This window comes from Neopsephotus bourkii, unplaced genomic scaffold (genome assembly GCF_033783945.1).
Source record: "Neopsephotus bourkii isolate Nb327-2 ecotype Australia unplaced genomic scaffold, CSIRO-AGI_Nbou_v1 NB_1526, whole genome shotgun sequence".
NCBI lineage: Eukaryota > Metazoa > Chordata > Aves > Psittaciformes > Psittacidae > Neopsephotus > Neopsephotus bourkii.
The window spans coordinates 2,631,808-2,649,497 of NW_026902002.1; the positions used below are offsets into that span (position 1 = coordinate 2,631,808).

Here is a 17,690-nt window from a genome sequence, read left to right on the forward strand (position 1 = left end):
AAAAGGCCATGTAGAGGTGATAACGTGTCCTTTAATGAGTGCCAGTTTAAAGAGGTGCCTGGATGCTGGCTGCAGTTAATCAATTCCATCAGACTGAGCCCAGTTCCACAGCCAGCCCCATGGTCTGCCCTGCATCCTGTGCCATGGATTTCTGTTCACCCCTACTTCCCAAATGGTTTCAGGTCAGCACTTTCATTGATCTGCAGGAGTTGAACAGGCAGCGCTGTAAATAATGAGCAGTTAATCAACTAAGTGCCCTTTTTACTGAACAGAAATGACGTCAAAATGAGGAAAAAACCCAAAAAAACAGCAAACCAGTGAGTGCATACAGAGACAATCCAAGAGAACGCTCCCTGGCACACACTCGAGACTGAAGTGGCTCGGAGAACAGCCGTGCTGGCTGTTGAGTCAGACTCTCCAGCGCTCCTACGCTGACTCACTCCTCGCCAGCTGCCAGCACACCCCGCGCAGACCATTCAGTACCAACAGCAGTTATTTGTTCAAGTGCATCCAATTCATTGTGAGCCATCAAGCTTTTACAGTCCTCAGAGCTCTGTCTCTCACTGCCATTCTCCCTGCTGGCTAACCTGCTGCTGTTACCCCTGGGAAAGGGGTCAGAGAAGTCTCTCTGAGAGAAGAGAGACTCGAAAGAAGGATGTTGAGTCCTTCTGAGTCTTCCCTTCTTCCCTCTGCTCCCAGCTCTGGGACAGAAACACAACATGTAGAACCAACGTAATGTGCAGCAACTGAGGCCACAAAGTCCTACAGGCTACCTCTGTGCAGAGGAAGCTACAAGAAGCATGTCCCTGCTTCTTGCTGCACTCTAGGGAGAAAGCTTGCAGTTTTCTTTTCCTTTCCCTAGACCTAGCCTGGGAATGCACCATGCAGCTTGCTCCTGGAAATGCTGCTTTCTCCAGAGGAAGATGGTAGTCTCCCCCAAAACCTGGAATAGGAAAGAACAAGGTGTTTGTTAAACACCCTCCAGAGGCATTCCAGTGCTGTGTTCCTTTCTTAAGCACTTGCTCTTCACAGAGCCCTAGACAGGATCCACACCTTGCAGACTTTGTAAGACCTAAGCAAGGGACTTGCTGTTCCAGTTGTCCCTCCCACAGTATCTGCACCTGGGGCACAGCGCTGTTATCTCCACCAGCTCTCAGAAACCACATAAGCTGCAAGAGCTGGCACACTTAGGATCTACTGAAAAGCTGTTCCAGGCATCCCATTACTTGATATCCCATGCCGGGAAGCAGGCCTGTTGCATGACCAAATACAACCGGAGCACCTGGGACACAAGCTAGCACAAACCCTTGACAAACGCCTGCCCTGCAACAGAAACTGCCACACCACGTGGCCTCACACCCCAGGAATCTTCCAACCTTAGACACCAGACTGATGCCCAGGAAACCCTTCTCTAATTCCCCTGCTCCCATGCACTTCCTGTGTGACCATGGTTTCACCCCTAGTCTCTGGTTCTGGCAGTAGAACTGGCTTAAGCTCCTTCCTTCCTCCCACCTCCACAGGGTTAAAGCAAGAAAGAAGCAAACAGTGGCACAGGGCAAGAACAAAGAACTACTTTAAAAGCTGGTCTCATTGCCATGAGGCTTCGGAAGGTACACCGTCATCTTCTTCAGCTGAGAAAGAGGGATATTACCACCTCCCTATGTTACCCCTGCTCTACTTGGTGAAACAGGTCAAATAGGTTAAAAACAGTTTAAAAAAAGCCTATGAAATCTGCAGTTTGAGTTAGGCTTCACTTGCCAGTGGGCAAGAGCACACCACTGAACAATCTTCCTATTGACCCAGCTTAATTTTAGAGTGGGCTCCCAAAAAGGGAAGCAAAGAACAAATAATCAGACAACAGGCCAACAGTTACCAAATGGCCAAAATCAAAGAACAGCTTTTATTGGCCAAAATAACCAAGAAACCATTTTCTTCCAATAAACAAAACAATTCCCTAACTGAAACACTGGTAAATCTTTGCTAACAAAATGAGATGCTAACAAACCCACAAACTTTACTTTTCAGTTTCTTCCTCTGGAAATATTCCTCCTAAAGAAATGACATTTGTCTCCTTACCACCTGCTGTGCCACCAGAAGAATGACAAAACTCTAAGTCGTTTAGGACAAGAGAACAAACACATTGCAAGGTACCAGGGTGCCCTTTTAGACAAAGGAAAAGAGGCTGTCGGTGTTTGCAAACACTTTACTTGCAAAGTGTCTGAAACTAGTAATTCCCTCTTTTCTACCGATACAAACATTTTACTACACAAACTATAGTTCTGGTGTGTTTCTTTTTTCATCCCAGGACACGGGTACAGTTGTGGCCTATCTAGGCTGTTAAAACTCAGACTCCCTGCAGTTTCTCTGTTAACACTTCTCTATTCAGAAATCATGGTAGTTAAAAATAAAAATGGGTTACACCGAGTTCTCAAGGCAAACGATCATACTAAAACTCATCATTTGCTCATGTCAGTAAAACAAATACCAGCCAGGGCAGGCAGGTCCTTGCTCTCCCTGGTAACAGAAATCTTGGAGGAAGGAAAAAACCAAGAGAGAGAGAAAAAATATGCCCAGGGGCAACACATCAGTTCCAATGGAGAAATTCTGGGCAATATCTTCACTGATTTCTCACTTAAAGGGGATACATTAACAGGAGCCATTAAAAAAATGTGGTTAATAGTTACACGAATCTGTTCAACAACTCTGTTCTCACAGAGGTGAACATTTAACAAAAAGGCAAAAACCCCAATCAGTGTCTTAAAAAAAAAAAAAGTTTATCTATTTACACACTGTGGTTTGTAAAGCATGACACGTATCTGCAGTGAGCTGCGTGCTCTGCACGTATCTTCTGAGGTGGGTGAGAAGGGGCAGCTGAAGCACACCACTGCTGCAGCAGTGAAACACCACTATGGAACTAGGGAGAACGTATTTCAGCTCACAGGTGTTACTGACTACTATTGCTGCTGTGCACAGAACAGCACCCTGTGTTTTGACAGAGGAACTCCACTGGGAATGGAGAGCCTCCTGCCCTAATCTAGATATAAGTTTACAAAACATTTTGAGGATCTAACATCCCTACTACACCTTTTGTAAGAAAATAGAGAGCAGCTTTTAGCTGCAGTTCTTCTAAACTACTGTAGGAAGACTTTGCTAGCATGCTTCCTAAATTGGCAACCATCTGAGGTAACTGATGATGCTGTTAAAATGAGCATCTTTCATTTCTCTCCACCTGCACCAGGTGTTGCTTCCTTATTGAGTCCTCTGATTGACAAGTCGTAAACCACTTCCTCAATTTTCTTGACATCGTATTTCAGGCCATCGTAACGTTTCCTCAGGGAGTCATTCTTCAGGTTGAGGAGACGGAAGCCAGAATCCAGCTCATTGATAAAAGTTGAGATGCGGAGAGGGCGAGAATAGTCACCAGCCGTGACACTGTTCACTGCCAGTCTAGACTATGAGAAGACAACATGCGGGGAGAACATCAGTGGAGGAACCCACCCAAATCACATCCCTAATCCCATCACTTACTTTACCAAATGAAGCCGTTTTGTTCCAGGCAGTCAGATTATTTATCCTTAGATCTACTTTTCTGTTGACTGTGATCCTGGATTTTCAATCAAGTGACTAGCTTATATCTTAAAATATCAGTGAGGTACCACTCTTGCACACAGAGCAGTGGTTTGCTGAAAGTTCAGATCAAGGCCTTGTGTATCATAACTTCCAGGAACAACTTGGGAAGCTTAGAAAACACATTATTTTTCTAGGTCAGTTTCAATCCAAAGCTATGCATGAATATCTTCCTTACCAGCTCACTGGCGAGAGTTAATACACCAGACAGATAGTCTTCAATGTCCAGGTGAAAGCCCCGCTCTCGATCAGCTTCAACTGAGATGAAAATCAGAGTGGTAATCAGGTGGTGCTGAACATGAGCAAACCCAGCTAGTTGAAACTGCGTTTGTTCACTGAGCTCATTTAAAATATCAAGATTATGAAATACTATTACAAAAGAAAAGTCAGCCTTTCCCTGCATGTGATGTAATTACTGCCTCTCGTCCACATTTTGATTTAGCGTATCATGTGTCCTCAGCTGGACATGCAACAGGTTGTAACTGATCCAACAATAACTGATTTACGTCCATACACCAGGGAGGGTGTATGAGGTCTGGCTCAGTTTTTTAGAAATATATTCTGGTTTTGGTTTTGTGGTTTTGGTTTGGTTTTTTTTCAAATCCTTTGCTCTGGGAGCACACAATTCTCTTATGGTGTAAGAATTTTATCTGCTTCCATGCTTTTAGACACCAAAAACTAAAAGTGAGAGAACCAAGCTTAATCTCTGCATTACTCTTTTGGTACCTTTATGCAATTTGAATTAATAATGTGCATGGAAGATTTCTTGGGAAGAAACGAAGTTCTGCTGGTTCCCTATACCTCTGAAAGCTATGCCTAAAAATGTCACAAGGTTTTTCTCTTTGTTAGAATAGTAACTTACTCCCAAGTATTTCTGCAACAGCTTCTCGGGTCACTAATGTTTCTGACTCCAAGTAGACTACAAATGCTGCCAGAAACACCAGCCGCTGAAGCACAAACCTCCAGTGCTCATGAAATCTGTTGAAGAAAACACCAAGTCAACATATACATAAATAACATCTACTACTAAAGAGCTAGTCAACAAGCATATCACAGTAGGTTAGAGATTGGAAGGGACCTCAAAAGATCATCTAGTCCAATCCCCCTGCCGGAGCAGGAACACCTAGATAAGGTTACACAGGAACGTGTCCAGGCGGGTCTTGAATGTCTCCAAAGAAGGAGATTCCACAACCCCCTGGGCAGCCTGTTCCAGTGTTCCGTCACCCTCACTGAGAAGAAGTTTCTTCTCAGGTTTAAGTGGAACCTCTTGTGCTCCAATTTGTATCCATTACCCCTTGTCCTTCCATTGTTTGCCACTGAGAAGAGCCTGGCTCCATATGTCCATATGTTATGTATACATTATGTTTTCCACCTTTACGCATAGCACTTCATGATATTTTTGGCCTATCTAAACAACACCAGCCTAGAGGCATCTCCTTGGTGCTCCAGAACTCCACCCCAGGACACCATGCTGGATGCTGGCATTCCTTCTTCCACTCCTCACCCACCTACTCAGTTCATGGAGTTTTTCAGGTTGCCGTGCCCACAAGACAACCATCTTCACTCCCATCTTCCCTCAGCAGATCTGAGCTCACAAGACTCTTGTCCTTTGAAATGTTCTTGCTAGACACTGTCCCCTTCTGGCAGCAGCAAAACACAGAGGTGACAACTTCATTTTGTATCTGCAGTATCAAACAGCCATTTCATGACAGATTTGGAGCTGTTTTCAGACATGCCCCAAACCTAGCAACTTAACTGAAACTAATAGACCAGCAAATGCTCTGCTCCCAGAAACCAGAAGCAGCTCCAACAAAACACCAATTCCTAAACTTTTGGTTTTCTTTTTTAAAAAAGTTTCCAGAATAAGAATTAAATACTAGATATTCTTTCAGTGAAATGTTATAAATAGTGGTTGAGCAAAAGCTTTTTTTATCTGTGCTGATAAAAACCTCACAGTCCTCTACCACAATTTACTTTTCAAACAGAAAGAAACATTCAGACCATAAACCTTTAAATCATTCTTCCAAAGTAACAATGCCAACTATGCCCAGGCAATTCTCATTTCCATGTCTGGCTGTGTGTGATCCTGCACACCTGTAATACTGGTCAGCAGGAAACTTGGTCTTCAGAGAGTCCAGCTGTATTTTCACTGTACCGAAGTGTTCACGAGCCTTCTGACATTTCTTAGGTACTGAAAAAGAAAGAGCACAACATTCAGTACTTGACAGAGAGTGAGTTTGTGTAAACAGAGTTTTCCCGTGTTGGCAGTATTATTTACACTCCTTTATTGTCCAAGAGAAGTATACTGATATGTGGAATCAATCTAAGAAATTCTCATTGTCACACCATGAGTCACACAGGTAGAGGAGAACACTCCTGAGTTCCACACTGTCTAATCTGCTCTAGTCCTTAGTTTCAAACTTGAGCCAAGATGCCCCAGTGTTATTTAAGAATCACTGCTAATCATTACTGCTTCTATGAAACTTATGTCATGGATGAAGAACCCATTCTGTAATGGGCACTGACAGAAGAAAACTCTGGAAAGGTCACAGACCAAAAGGCAATGGGGATACAAACAGATGGAGGCAGGAATGGATGAACATAAGAGTCAGTGTGTTGTTTCTCTATGGAACAAAGGCACGTGGTAATGCACTGAGCAGCATGGCAAACGAGCATGATGGAGGAGACATGAGAAGCAGAGATGGAGAAAGGCTGGAAAGGACACTGAGTGTGAGACCTCATCTGAAGTAGCCGAGGAGCAGTTTTGTTTGAGGGTCTGTAAATATGCAAGAGCTGAGATCATGGCAGAAGTTATCTGGGAGGTAAGGGAGGGAGTCACAAGAGCAGCAACATGGTTAAAGCCCCATGCTATGAGCCCATCCACCCATCTGGAGTGGAAGGGATGCACAAAGGTGGGCATGCCAGAGATCAGGCATGAGCTGATTATGGGACATTTTAAGCTCTAGCTGTGTGGATGGAGTGAGAGAAAGGGGTGGGCTGTGCAGGTTTTATAAAGAGAGAAACAAGATGTTCTCTCATGCAGTGGTTTAGAAGAAAAAGCAACCACTAGACCACAAGCAATAGGACAGCACTACACACAGCAGCTAGCAGAAGAAAGCACACGCACACACTGGGCAGTGCTGCCAAATGGAAAAGCAACTTTTGTGTCTCAATTTTAAAATCTTGGAATATTTTTTTCTTATGAATCAGACTTAGGTTAGATGAGGTGCAACATCCCTTCAGGAAACTGCTTTTCCTGATGGATTTGAAGAAACTGGGTTTCAGCCTGACCAATGGATGTTATACCTCTGCACAGAAATGGTCCTTTGTTTATGTGCCACCCACTGCCACCTCCCGTTTATTGACACGATTTACAGCCACACTGCACCTGCAGCACCAGGGCCCTCATCAAACCACTATCTCTTAACTGTGCCCTTCTCAGAAATCCTGGTCACAGCCCAAGGCAGGTAGGTCACCCTGGCAGGCTCTCCTGCATTTGATGTAAAGAAGCTAAGATTAAATAAGATGCATAGAAGCTAAATCAGAAAGCTCTGATGGATGATTTCTATCAAACAAGCCCTACCAGAGTCACTTAAGTATACTTAAAAAGCTTCTTTCAATTAATAAAGCACAAGTTCTATTAAAAAAAACCAAAACAAACCCAAAAAAACAGGGGGAGACGACTTAAAAACAAAAGCTTCAGGATGCAGGTGGTGAAAGTGCTCTGTGTGACAGCCAGAATGAAAGAGACGTGTGAAGCTCACTGACAGCCAGCCTTTGAGCACCATCCTCAAACTGTGGTGTCTGCCTCAGCTGTGTCAACCATCACCTAGCATTTGAGGACAAAGTTCTGCCAAAGGAACCTGTGACAAAAATAAGCAGTCTTTACAGGAAAGTTTCAAACAAGCGCTCAATGATAAACACATAGCCTCCCAACTTCAAGCCATCCTCATGCCTCCTTGGATATCACCACCGACGTTTGGCTAAACTTGACATAATGTATTTCAAGAGCAAAGACATACTAAGTTGACTTTCAGCCTCTGAAGACCCTATCTGTCACTCAGATTCATGTCAGCTAACAGCATGCTGCAGCACACCCTGCCCTGAACAGCTCTCCCTGCAGTTCTCAAACTCCATTTTGGACAGGGAACAGAGGAAGCTGAAGGAGATCCTCTATCCCTGTTCCAGAGGATGATGGCCTGAGGCTCTGCTGGTTTTCCTTTCCTTCCCCACAGTCTCACACTCAGTGCAGAGGCCACAGTCAGTCAGCACCACCAAACAGCTGTTGTCTGCGAGTAGGTGGCTGCCCTGCAGTAAAAGAGGTTAGATGAAAACTCAGTGAGAACAGATTTAACTAGGAGGTATTTTAAGTTCCAGGAGAACAGAGGAAAGGCACTGGGTGGGCCAGACAATGTTTCAAATACCAACTAACCCATATTTCTATTAACTGAGCTCATTCCATCCCCTACCCTTCTCTTTGGCAGGAGCGACTCCTCAACCTGGTGAAATCCCTTCCCTGTTTTCAGTAGTTCTCTGTCGCCTCCTTGAGTTTTCATCACATCACATCACTGCTTCAACTGATGATGGAACAGGAATTATAAACGATCAACCAACAGGCTGGGGAAGAAAGCTGTTTCCCAGGTGACAGGGTACCACAAGCTCTACAGCCTCTCTTGGCAGCAGCACCAGCTTCAACCAGCCACAGCAACACAGCTGCAGCCACCCAGCATCATTCACTACTCTGTCACCCAGGAACTTGTAGTAGTTAATAGTATTCTTGCTCTTTTATTAGTTTCCAGTTTATTTATTATTTAATATTTTAATAGCTCAATATAGATTATTAATAGGATTCATAGTTTTTCTTATATCTTGGAATAATATAAACCTGAAAAGTCTTGATACTACAAAGTCTAGCAAGAACTCTTTTGCAATGAATAATCCTCTCTTTCATACCTACAAGTCATTATTTATCCCTTTTTAATCTACTAAGGAAGTATCATTTCAGTTTCTTAGTCTAATTTTGGTACTGACTCAATGAGATGCTGTAGAAAAGCCACACAAACATTTAAGCACACTACGCTGCAGAACTACAACCATGACCAAATAAAACTGCAATCTAAATACGTGACATCTGACAAGTGCTACTTATCCCCCAAACAATCCTTCTGCTAACTGACATTGTATTATTTTGCTATTAATCTTTCTTGATTTGCTTTATTGTTCTTCTAAGTGATGAGAAACAGACAGGTCTATTATCACGCGTTAACGTCTAACCTACTAAGCATGTATTTGTTATCTTTGGTATTACAAGAATTATAAGATTAGGTTTTTTTCTGGTGTTCACTTTTAACTCTTCTAAATCTGTTCTCAGACTCTGCAAGTTTGAGGACCAGCTCTCTCCCGTCGAAAAAAATCAATGGAAAATATACTGAGCCAGACACAGGTCTCCACTATTGAATGCTGGAAAGCAATCCCTGAGTTTGATACACACACAAAACAACATCCACAGGTTTTCCAGCTTAGAAAACTGAGCTTATGCTTGTGTAAATGAACCAATGAGCAGTTGTAATCTTTAGCACAGCCAGATTCCCAAGCAGGTGGGAGCTGCACTTGCCAGCACAGGTCAAACCGCAGGAGTTGCACATTGCTAAGCACATACCCTCTCAGGAACCAGAGAAATCCCAGGCCACCAGCAGGTCATCAGGCTGGTAACAACCACTCAGCTCTGCAGGTGAATAAAGCAGCACCTGGTGAGGTTTATTCTTCTATTCACCTTCAGAGGGTGTCTTAACAAGATTTCTCCTCTTCCTAAATCTCACTCAAGAGTTTCCAGGAAAGTCAGGATGGTTCTGTCTTCTCAGGAGATATTCACTGACTTGAAAAAATAGCTTTTAAGTCATATATTTATGGAAAAAAAAACCCTGTTTATTCCAGTAGTTTTGCCAGTGAGTTGAAGAGTGGGGATGGACGAAGCAGAAAGAACACCTCTGACACTTAGGTCTGTAGTGCTATTCTTGTGCCCTGCAGGAAACAGGCTGGCCCAGAAACATTATGTCAAAAATCTTACACCATTTTGGATTGAAAGCAAGGAACCAGGCTCCCTACAACCCAAACCTCAAAACCAGCACAACAATTCCCTGATGTATGGCAAATGTACATCAAGGACAACTCCTGCTTTGTTGTTGGTCTTTGCAAATTCCCCTTAGATTTTACAGCACTGGGCAGATTTTACATACATGCAGAGTCAAGTTTCATACAAACCAGACTAGAGATCCCCCTTCCCTCACCATCCTGAGCACTCCCAGACCATTCAGGATCACAGCTTATTGGGGGATAGGGTGAAGAGGTGAGGAAGGGGATACAAAGGCCATCAGTTGATGGTAAAATTACGAGAACATAAAAATCCATGAGCACATCGCTTCAAGGCAATCCTACATAGGAGCCAATGCAACGGCCCAGAAAGCGAACACCTCTAAGAAAAGCACGCTCTCCAGCACGAGACAGTGACACAGCTGACAAGGGAGAGGGAAAAGGGAAAAAGTGGTGCTCCCTGGGGATGTAATGGCAGCTTTTCTACTCGCATGGCTCGAGAACTCCCAGCTGAGCCCTTCCCCCCACCCCCGGCAGCGCCCGGGAAGCCCACGCAGGACACCCCGCGAGCGACCACACGAAGCCTGGGAGAGGGGCACCCGTGACAGAGGGACCCGGCTCCCCTCGAAGGGCACCTCCCGCCTCCCCAGCGGCTGAGGGCGGCCGTGCGGGACTCACTGTCCTGGAAGCCGGTTCCCTGGTGCACGCCCTGCAGCAGCGTGAGGATCTCCCGGGCCGTCTGCTCCAGCGCCTGCACCACCTTCCGGATCTCCTGCGGGTACAGGCAGCGTCACGGGAGCACCGGACGCCCCGGGCCCGCCCCCCGCGCGCCCAGCCCCGCGCGCACCTCGCGGATGTCCTGGTCGGCGGTGAGGACGCCCTGCAGCGCGATGAACATATCGCTCACCGACATGATGCCCACCCGCCGCCTCCCGCCGCTGGGGCCTCCCGCCAACACAGGGGACCTGCGATGCTGTTGGCGCAGGGGCTGTCCTTCGCAGAGCCTGACCGGTTCGTGCCGGGCTGCCTAGCGCAGTGCCTGAGCGGCTGAAAGGGACAGCACTGTCAGGGCTGGGTCCGCTCCCGGAGGCAGCCGTTGCCGTGTGGCAGCGACGAGTTGCCACTCGACGTCATGCGGGCAAGGGCCGAACCGCAGCGCCGCGCACCGTTGCTAGGAGACAACTCGTCGCTGTCCTGCACCTGCGCGCCCTCGCCGCCGCGCGACACCGCGTGCGAGGGTAGTGACGTGCTTCCGGCGGCGAGGAGTGCAGCATGGCGACAGCGGCTCCGGTCCCGGCCCCGACCACGTCCCCGTCGTTCCTGGCCTTGGAGCCGCAGCTGCAGCGCGAGTTCCAGCAGAAGGTGCAGCGGGGCCGCAAGAGCCGTGCGGCCAAGGTGAGCGGGGCGGGCGCGGGGCGGGGGCGGCCCGGCGGGGCATGGCATGGCATGGCATGGCATGTCGTGGCCTGACGCGCTGCTGTGTCCCGCAGGAGGAGCTGACGCCGGGCGTGGTGTACGTTGGGCACCTCCCGCGGGGACTCTGCGAGCCGCAGCTGTACCAGTATTTCGAGCAGTTCGGGACGGTGACGCGGCTCCGCCTCTCCCGGAGCAAGAAGGTAACGCGCCTCGAGGAGCTCTGCTGCTCACGGTCCACGGGGCACTTCCGCTGCAGTTCCATGAGCGGGCAGAGGGCGGCTCCGTACTCGGTTGCTTGTCTCTGGAATAATGGTTCCGAAACGGGACCTGGAGTGGTGGCGCGTGCGGCTTCCGTTGTTTCTGCGCTGCGGACAGACAGGTTCTGCGGTCCTTGATGTAGTCCCATTTTTTCTGTGAGTAAATACTTGCTGGAGAAGTGCTGCCCCAGTACACTACTTCAAGCTGCAACGTGGAATGTGATGGGAAAGACTCCGGTTTAGCTTTTGTGTTGTTTTGTGCTCAGTAAGTTTAACTTCTTCTAATTTCTGGCTTTATCATCGTATCATAATATTTCTAGGTGACCTTGGTGACAATCACAGAATGACAGTGACACAGGGCAGCTTTTTGTAAATAAACAGGTACCGGTGACCAGTTTGTTTCATATGCATATGGTGATTTAGGATTAAATCCGGTGCTTTAAAGTGGAAGAAGGTAGATTTAGATTAGCTATCAGAAAGAAGCTTTCCACTATGAAGGACGTGAGGCACTGGCACAGGTTGTCCAGAGGAGCTGTGGCTGCCCCATCCCTGGCAGTGTTCAAGACCAGGCTGGACGGGGCTTGGAGCAACCTGGTCTAGTGGGAAATGTCCTTGCATCTTTCTGAAGTTACTTGTGGTCAGCTGAGAATGGACTGTGACAGTTTTTCAGTTATTAAAACATTGTCTCATATTTCTTTCTGTCATTGCTCACAGACTGGAGCTAGCAAAGGCTATGGATTTATAGAGTTTGAGTCTGACGACGTGGCCAAGATTGTTGCAGACACAATGAACAACTACCTGTTTTCTGAAAGGCTGCTGAAGTGTAAGTATAAGCTGAAATGTAAGGTGATTTTCTGTGGGGCTGAGTTTTTCTTCTTTCTCTGCATGTGCATAGAACACAGGCTTTTGGTTACTGCTGTTGTTTTGCTCAGGGCTGATAATGCTCATTGCGTAATTTTGCAACACTTATCTGAGGGAGTGGGTTTTTCTGCAGACAGTTGCTGTAATGTGGAAATTTCTTATAATTTGTAACTGTGTCTGTGTAGTTAGACACAAGAGGTTTTTTTTAATTAAAATATTAATTGACTTGGGGAGTTCCTCAGGCATGGTGACAGTAACACTTGCTTTGGAGAGGGTTATGAGATACATACGCAGCAACTTTTGAAAAACAAGTTTCTCTGACTGTTTCCTGGGTGAAAATAAAAACGTGCTCTTTCCATCCATCCGTCCCCAGTTCTCTTACTGATGGGTATTCAGTTACTTTCCATGTTCTATATTCACAAAACATGGTACAAGTGCTCTGCAGTAGGAGTGGATGATATTATAACGGGGACTAGTCAGGGTTATGGGGGTGCATGTGGTAAGCAGGGTAGCTCTGCTCTAACCTGATGTCATATGTTCATGGTACAGGTCAGTTCATAGCTCCTGAAAGGGTCCATGAAAACCTCTTCAAAAACAGCGACAGGATATTCCGGAAGCCCTCCCAGCCCGCGGTCAGGCGGTACAATAGGATACGTTCACTCGTTCAGAAGGCAAAGATGACAAAGCGGTTGCTGCGGAAGGAGAAACTCTTACGGAAGAGGCTGGCTGAAAAGGGGCTCGATTATGACTTCCCAGGATTTGTAAGTTGGGGATCGTTTCATTGAGTGTTTTATGCACATCTTGTTTGCTGTGCTCAGTACAAGGAAACCACATATTTTGTGTAGAACTGATAAAAGGGCTGGAGCACCAGGGAGGTGTTCTTGTGCTAAGAACTGTATAAAAGCTCCTGGAAAGTACTGTAATGCTCTTCCTGGGTTGTACCCTGTGTGTGGGTTTACTTTAGAGAAGCAAGTAACAGCAAGGGGAAGACGTTCCTTTTATTCTGATAATACAAATAGTTAGATGTTCTGTGATTTTACTGTTTGACTGCAAATCACAGAAGAGAGACAGTGCTTTGCCCGAGCCCTGTGGGATGCTCTCTCAGTGTTGGCATTTGATGGCAAGTCCATCCCCAGACCCTGCCTACCCCAGCCAAGGCAAGCATAGTGCTGGTTTGCAGAGTGCTTGGGTGAGGTAATTCTATTTTAAGCAGTGCTGTTAACGTGGTATTATTTTAAATTCACATTAGCAGCTTTTCTTATGTTGTTTGGGTGGTTTTGTTCAAACCAGTTCACCCCTGCAGCACTGTCAGTCATTTTATTCACTGAAACCTAATTGCTGTAGCAAATTTGTAGTTACGAAGTCCGTAGACTGTTAAGTGACTGTTTGTGTCTTCACACAAGGGTGTTTGTAGTGATCCACACCTGAAGTGTCTTGCTTCCTAGGCTGCACAGGAGCGTTCCTTAAAGAGAAAGAAAGTTAAAACATCCAAGGAGTCAAAAGTGGACATTTCTCTGAGCAGCCAGGTAAGACCCAACAGTCCTTGTGGTGCCCAGCACCGTGCTCCGCCATTCACACTTGGGCAGATGTTTCAAGTCTGCAGCTGATATCTTCATATTGATTTCAACACCTGAAAACTTTCACATTGTTTGCTTGGTTTTTGTGTCAAAAGTAGCTCCTTCTGGATGTATTAAAACTCCTGAACCGGGAAGGGTGGTTTGATCTTCTCAGTTCTTTCTCCCATGGGAGCATTTAGCAGCAAAGGCTTCTTCTCAGCGTATTGTAACTAGCAGTGTTTGTCTCAGTGTGTGTCCAGGCACCTGCTATTCAGCAGTAACTCGAAGCTGCAGAAACACAGGTTGCTGGGGGCAGTCACCTCTACACCCCCTATGCCTGTCCTTTAAACTGGTACAAAGTCTCTCCTTGGGGCATCCTTCTGTTGGTCTGTGCTATGTTATAGTATGAACCTATTTTGACCAAAAGGAAGTTGAACCATTAACACAGTGTAGTGCTGTCAGTCCCCGTTTCCATGCTGCACTGTCCCTTCTCCCTTGTGCTCTCCAGGCATGGTATTCCAGGATATTGAAAAATAATGACAGCTGGAAGTAACAGTAAGGTGAAAGCTGAGGTCATCAGGACTGAGATTTGGGATAGTGGCAGTCTAAACCACCTGTAAAGTATTGCCATTTCTGTTTTGTTTCATCGTTGTTGTGAATTTGGCTTTGTGTTGGTTTTTTTTTTAATGTTGCTGGATTTACTTGTGGTAATTGGGATGGGACTGGTTGTGAGTGCAACAGCATAACTCCTACATTCAGACAACTAAGTTCTGGGAACTTACTGAGGTATTGAAACTGGAATATATTGGCTCTGCTGTGGTCTTGAATGTAGCATTTCTGTTTATTTGGTTGTGGGTTTCTTTTTCCCCTGATTCTTGTCTTCTTGGTGCTTTGAGTCAGGAAATACAAAGTTTAGAAAGCAAATGTGCAAATTGACATGTTAGAATATGTGAATTACTTGAATTTGCCTTTCGCGTATACCTTTTGAAGTTGATGCTTTTGTCTGAAGAAATAATGTCTGCAAAAATAGATGCTTATAAAAGGAAAACCATTTTCCCTAATGTTGAAGTTGTTAAGGAGAGCTGGACTGAGGTGCCTTATGGAGACTCTCTCAGGCTTTGCAATGAATCGTGTTTTTTTGATCTCTTCAGGATCCTACTCCAGTCTGTACTCCAGCAGTGCTCGAGCGCCGGAGAGCTGCTCAGGTGGACAGTGATGCGGAGGACAATGAAATAACTCTCAAGCTGCCCCCTGCCAGTACTAAGAATAGTGTGCCAAGAACAAAGAAGCGGCCAAGAAAAAGATCAAACCTGAAGAAACAGAAATAGACTTAAAATTTGGTGGCTGTAGCAGTGTTTTTTCTCAACTCAAAGTGGCCGAGTTGGTGTTTCTAAAGGTTCTGCTGCCCTGGTTTGGTTTGGTTTGTCTTGACTAGACTGTTTCCATCTTTCCCAGGCAAGGGATCCATTTACAAGTCCTCTCCCTCCTGTTTATCCATCATCGGACCCATGGTCTCCTCTGCCTTTGAAGATGTTTTTGACTTTGTGCTCACAAGTGCCCATGCTGTGACATGCCTACAGTCGTGCCAGAACCTTCAGCTAATTCTGTAACTTGTCTCTAGCACTAGCTGTATTGAAACAGTCTGAGGCTGTCCAGGCAGAGCTTGCTGATGCAGGCTCTATCTTCCATTTGTAATTAATTATGGGTTATAAAGCCCCAAAAGAAATTAACCATTTTTCAGCTGCATTGGCTCTTGGTAGTGGTTCTTCTGTTTAACTGAATGTCTGCTTTTCTTATGAGTTCTCACATATTTACCCAAATAGACGGTGAAGGTTTTGTTTTTTTCCTAAGGAAGCCATCCCTTAAATTTCATCTGTTGTTTGTGCTCAGTCAAGATCTGCCTATACTGTCCAGGGCAGAGGCAGAACACAAGCTGCCTGAGTGAGCCAGTGCCTTTCAGCCCTGCTTTCAGCAATGCCTGAGAAACTTGGCCTTTGCCAAAGTGTGGAGTGGTTGCAGAAGACTTGGGAAGAGCTGGGATTAGGAAGGTGGTGAGAAGAGGCAGAGGAAGATGTCTGCAGTCACATTCAAGATTCCCATTCCTTTCCCTATGCAGGCAAAATATTTGTGTTCGAGTATACCCTGCTGGGGAAGATGCAGGGTGGCTGTTGTTTTGGCTGGTGGCTTAGCCAGAGTTACAGCTACGCTTTCATTCTTCTGTTGTGTGAAAGGCATTTTGCTTTGCAAAGGTCCCAGTCATGCACCTACTGTCGTGTTGCTTTACCTCTGGGCTGAGCAGGCAAATGTAACTTGCTGATTCTGTGGGGCTTTGTCTGCCGTAAGTGTGCCATTGCCTGGTTCAGAAAATGTTCAAGGACTTGTAAAGTGCAGCTGCTTTTAGAGGCACTTGTTGCTGAACTGGAGAGACAAACCAAAGGTGACAACTAGCTTATGTACAGCTGTCCTCAAAGGGAGCAAGGCTGAGAACGCACATCAGTAATCAGAGCACTGTGGGGTTTATTATTTCTGTTGTCCTTTGTGCTCTGCAGCACCTTGTCCCTGTATTTTAGTGTCACTGCCTGCATCTTCTCCTTCAAAGGTGATAAGCACATTGCAATATTGTAATAAGCCTCTGGGTGGGTGAGACACAAATGGGGTGACAGGTTTTTGTCATCAGTTGTACGAGTTCAGAGAACTGAGGGTAGCATTTTGTTGTGCATCAAGATTTATCCCTGTTCCAACATAACCTGTCACAGGTGACTGCAGATAGCCAGTCTTGTTTGAAAATGCAACTTTACTGTGCAGTTAGAATTTGGATTTTATTGCAAATGTGAGACTTACAGAAATTCCAGTTTGCATTTTGTGGTGTGTGCTTAGCCTTGACCTTTCCTTGTCTGAGATGAAATGTTCTCTACTGCTCTTGGCCGAAAGTCAGACTTGGCAGAAGGCTTCAGAGGAAAGCCCAGGTAATAATAACTGGCTGCTCAGGTAGGCAGCTGGCACTAGTTCCTTGGCTATTTTAAGATGAGGGCTCCTGGCAGAGGAGAAGAAATCTGAACCCTTGGTCTGGCTAATGCTGTCCTGCTTGGCCTGATCACTTGAATAATCATGTGATTGTAATGACATTTGCTCAGTAACTCAGATCATTCTCCTTTGTTGCTCTGAACTGTTGGGGAAGCCACGTGAATGAGAGCATTTTTGCATCAAATGCATGTCACCTTGGGCATGCCAGGGAGATCTTTCGGCCAGCCACATGGTCGCTGACTCTCCTTGCCTTTTAATAGCAGTGTTGCTGTCTACATCTGTGGGCTTTGTTTGTGCTTGTTTAATATGAAGCAGGCAAAGTTCGTACCTCAGACCCCTGGAAACTACATCCTCAGCTAAGGCTTGAGATAATCAGAGTGGTTGGCAGGAGTTGCTTATTGGGTAGTAACTAACATGCAGCTTTGAAAAAACTTTTCTACCTTGACTTCATACAGCAGCAGGTGAGAAACAAAATGCATCTGCCCAGGGTGGGCAGTTTTCCTTCAAAATCCGTATTCCTAACTTTGTGTTGTGCCAATACAGATGGCTTTTCGGTCCAGATAAACTGGAATGTGGCTGCACTTCTGCCTGCGGCTGAATCTCCCGGGTGCAGCGTGACAGCAGGGGGCACCACACTTCAGTTGTATGGGCAAACACAGGACAAGGTCTCCTGGAAAATGACCTGCCGGATTTATACAGAAACCTGTCTAGTCCTGGCAGTGTGGAGTGACTGGCTGCACTGGTGTGACTAATGCATCTCTGAAGTGATTTAAGAGTATGAGAGAAATCTGATATGTATCTTAATCAAATATATCTGTTTCTTTGGTGCTGCCACAAATATTCCTTTCAAGGCTGTTGA

The 17,690-nt window shown here is 45.8% G+C and overlaps 2 protein-coding genes across 2 annotated transcripts; one reads left to right on the forward strand and one right to left on the reverse strand.

Moving 5' to 3' along the window:
• Positions 1–1,869: 1,869 nt before the first annotated feature.
• TSN (translin) lies at positions 1,870–10,648 on the reverse strand. Its single transcript, XM_061370104.1, has 6 exons — positions 10,565–10,648; positions 10,396–10,489; positions 5,722–5,818; positions 4,490–4,605; positions 3,806–3,885; positions 1,870–3,452 (listed from the first exon to the last, which is right to left on the reverse strand). Exons 1-6 carry the CDS (start codon positions 10,628–10,630, stop codon positions 3,216–3,218), a joined length of 690 nt encoding a protein of 229 aa, XP_061226088.1. The 5' UTR covers positions 10,631–10,648; the 3' UTR covers positions 1,870–3,215.
• Positions 10,649–10,958: 310 nt separating this feature from the next.
• Positions 10,959–15,551, forward strand: NIFK (nucleolar protein interacting with the FHA domain of MKI67). The gene is made up of 6 exons (XM_061370091.1): positions 10,959–11,112; positions 11,208–11,333; positions 12,105–12,213; positions 12,801–13,012; positions 13,697–13,777; positions 14,959–15,551. Exons 1-6 carry the CDS (start codon positions 10,990–10,992, stop codon positions 15,133–15,135), a joined length of 828 nt encoding a protein of 275 aa, XP_061226075.1. The 5' UTR covers positions 10,959–10,989; the 3' UTR covers positions 15,136–15,551.
• The last annotated feature ends 2,139 nt before the right edge of the window (positions 15,552–17,690 follow it).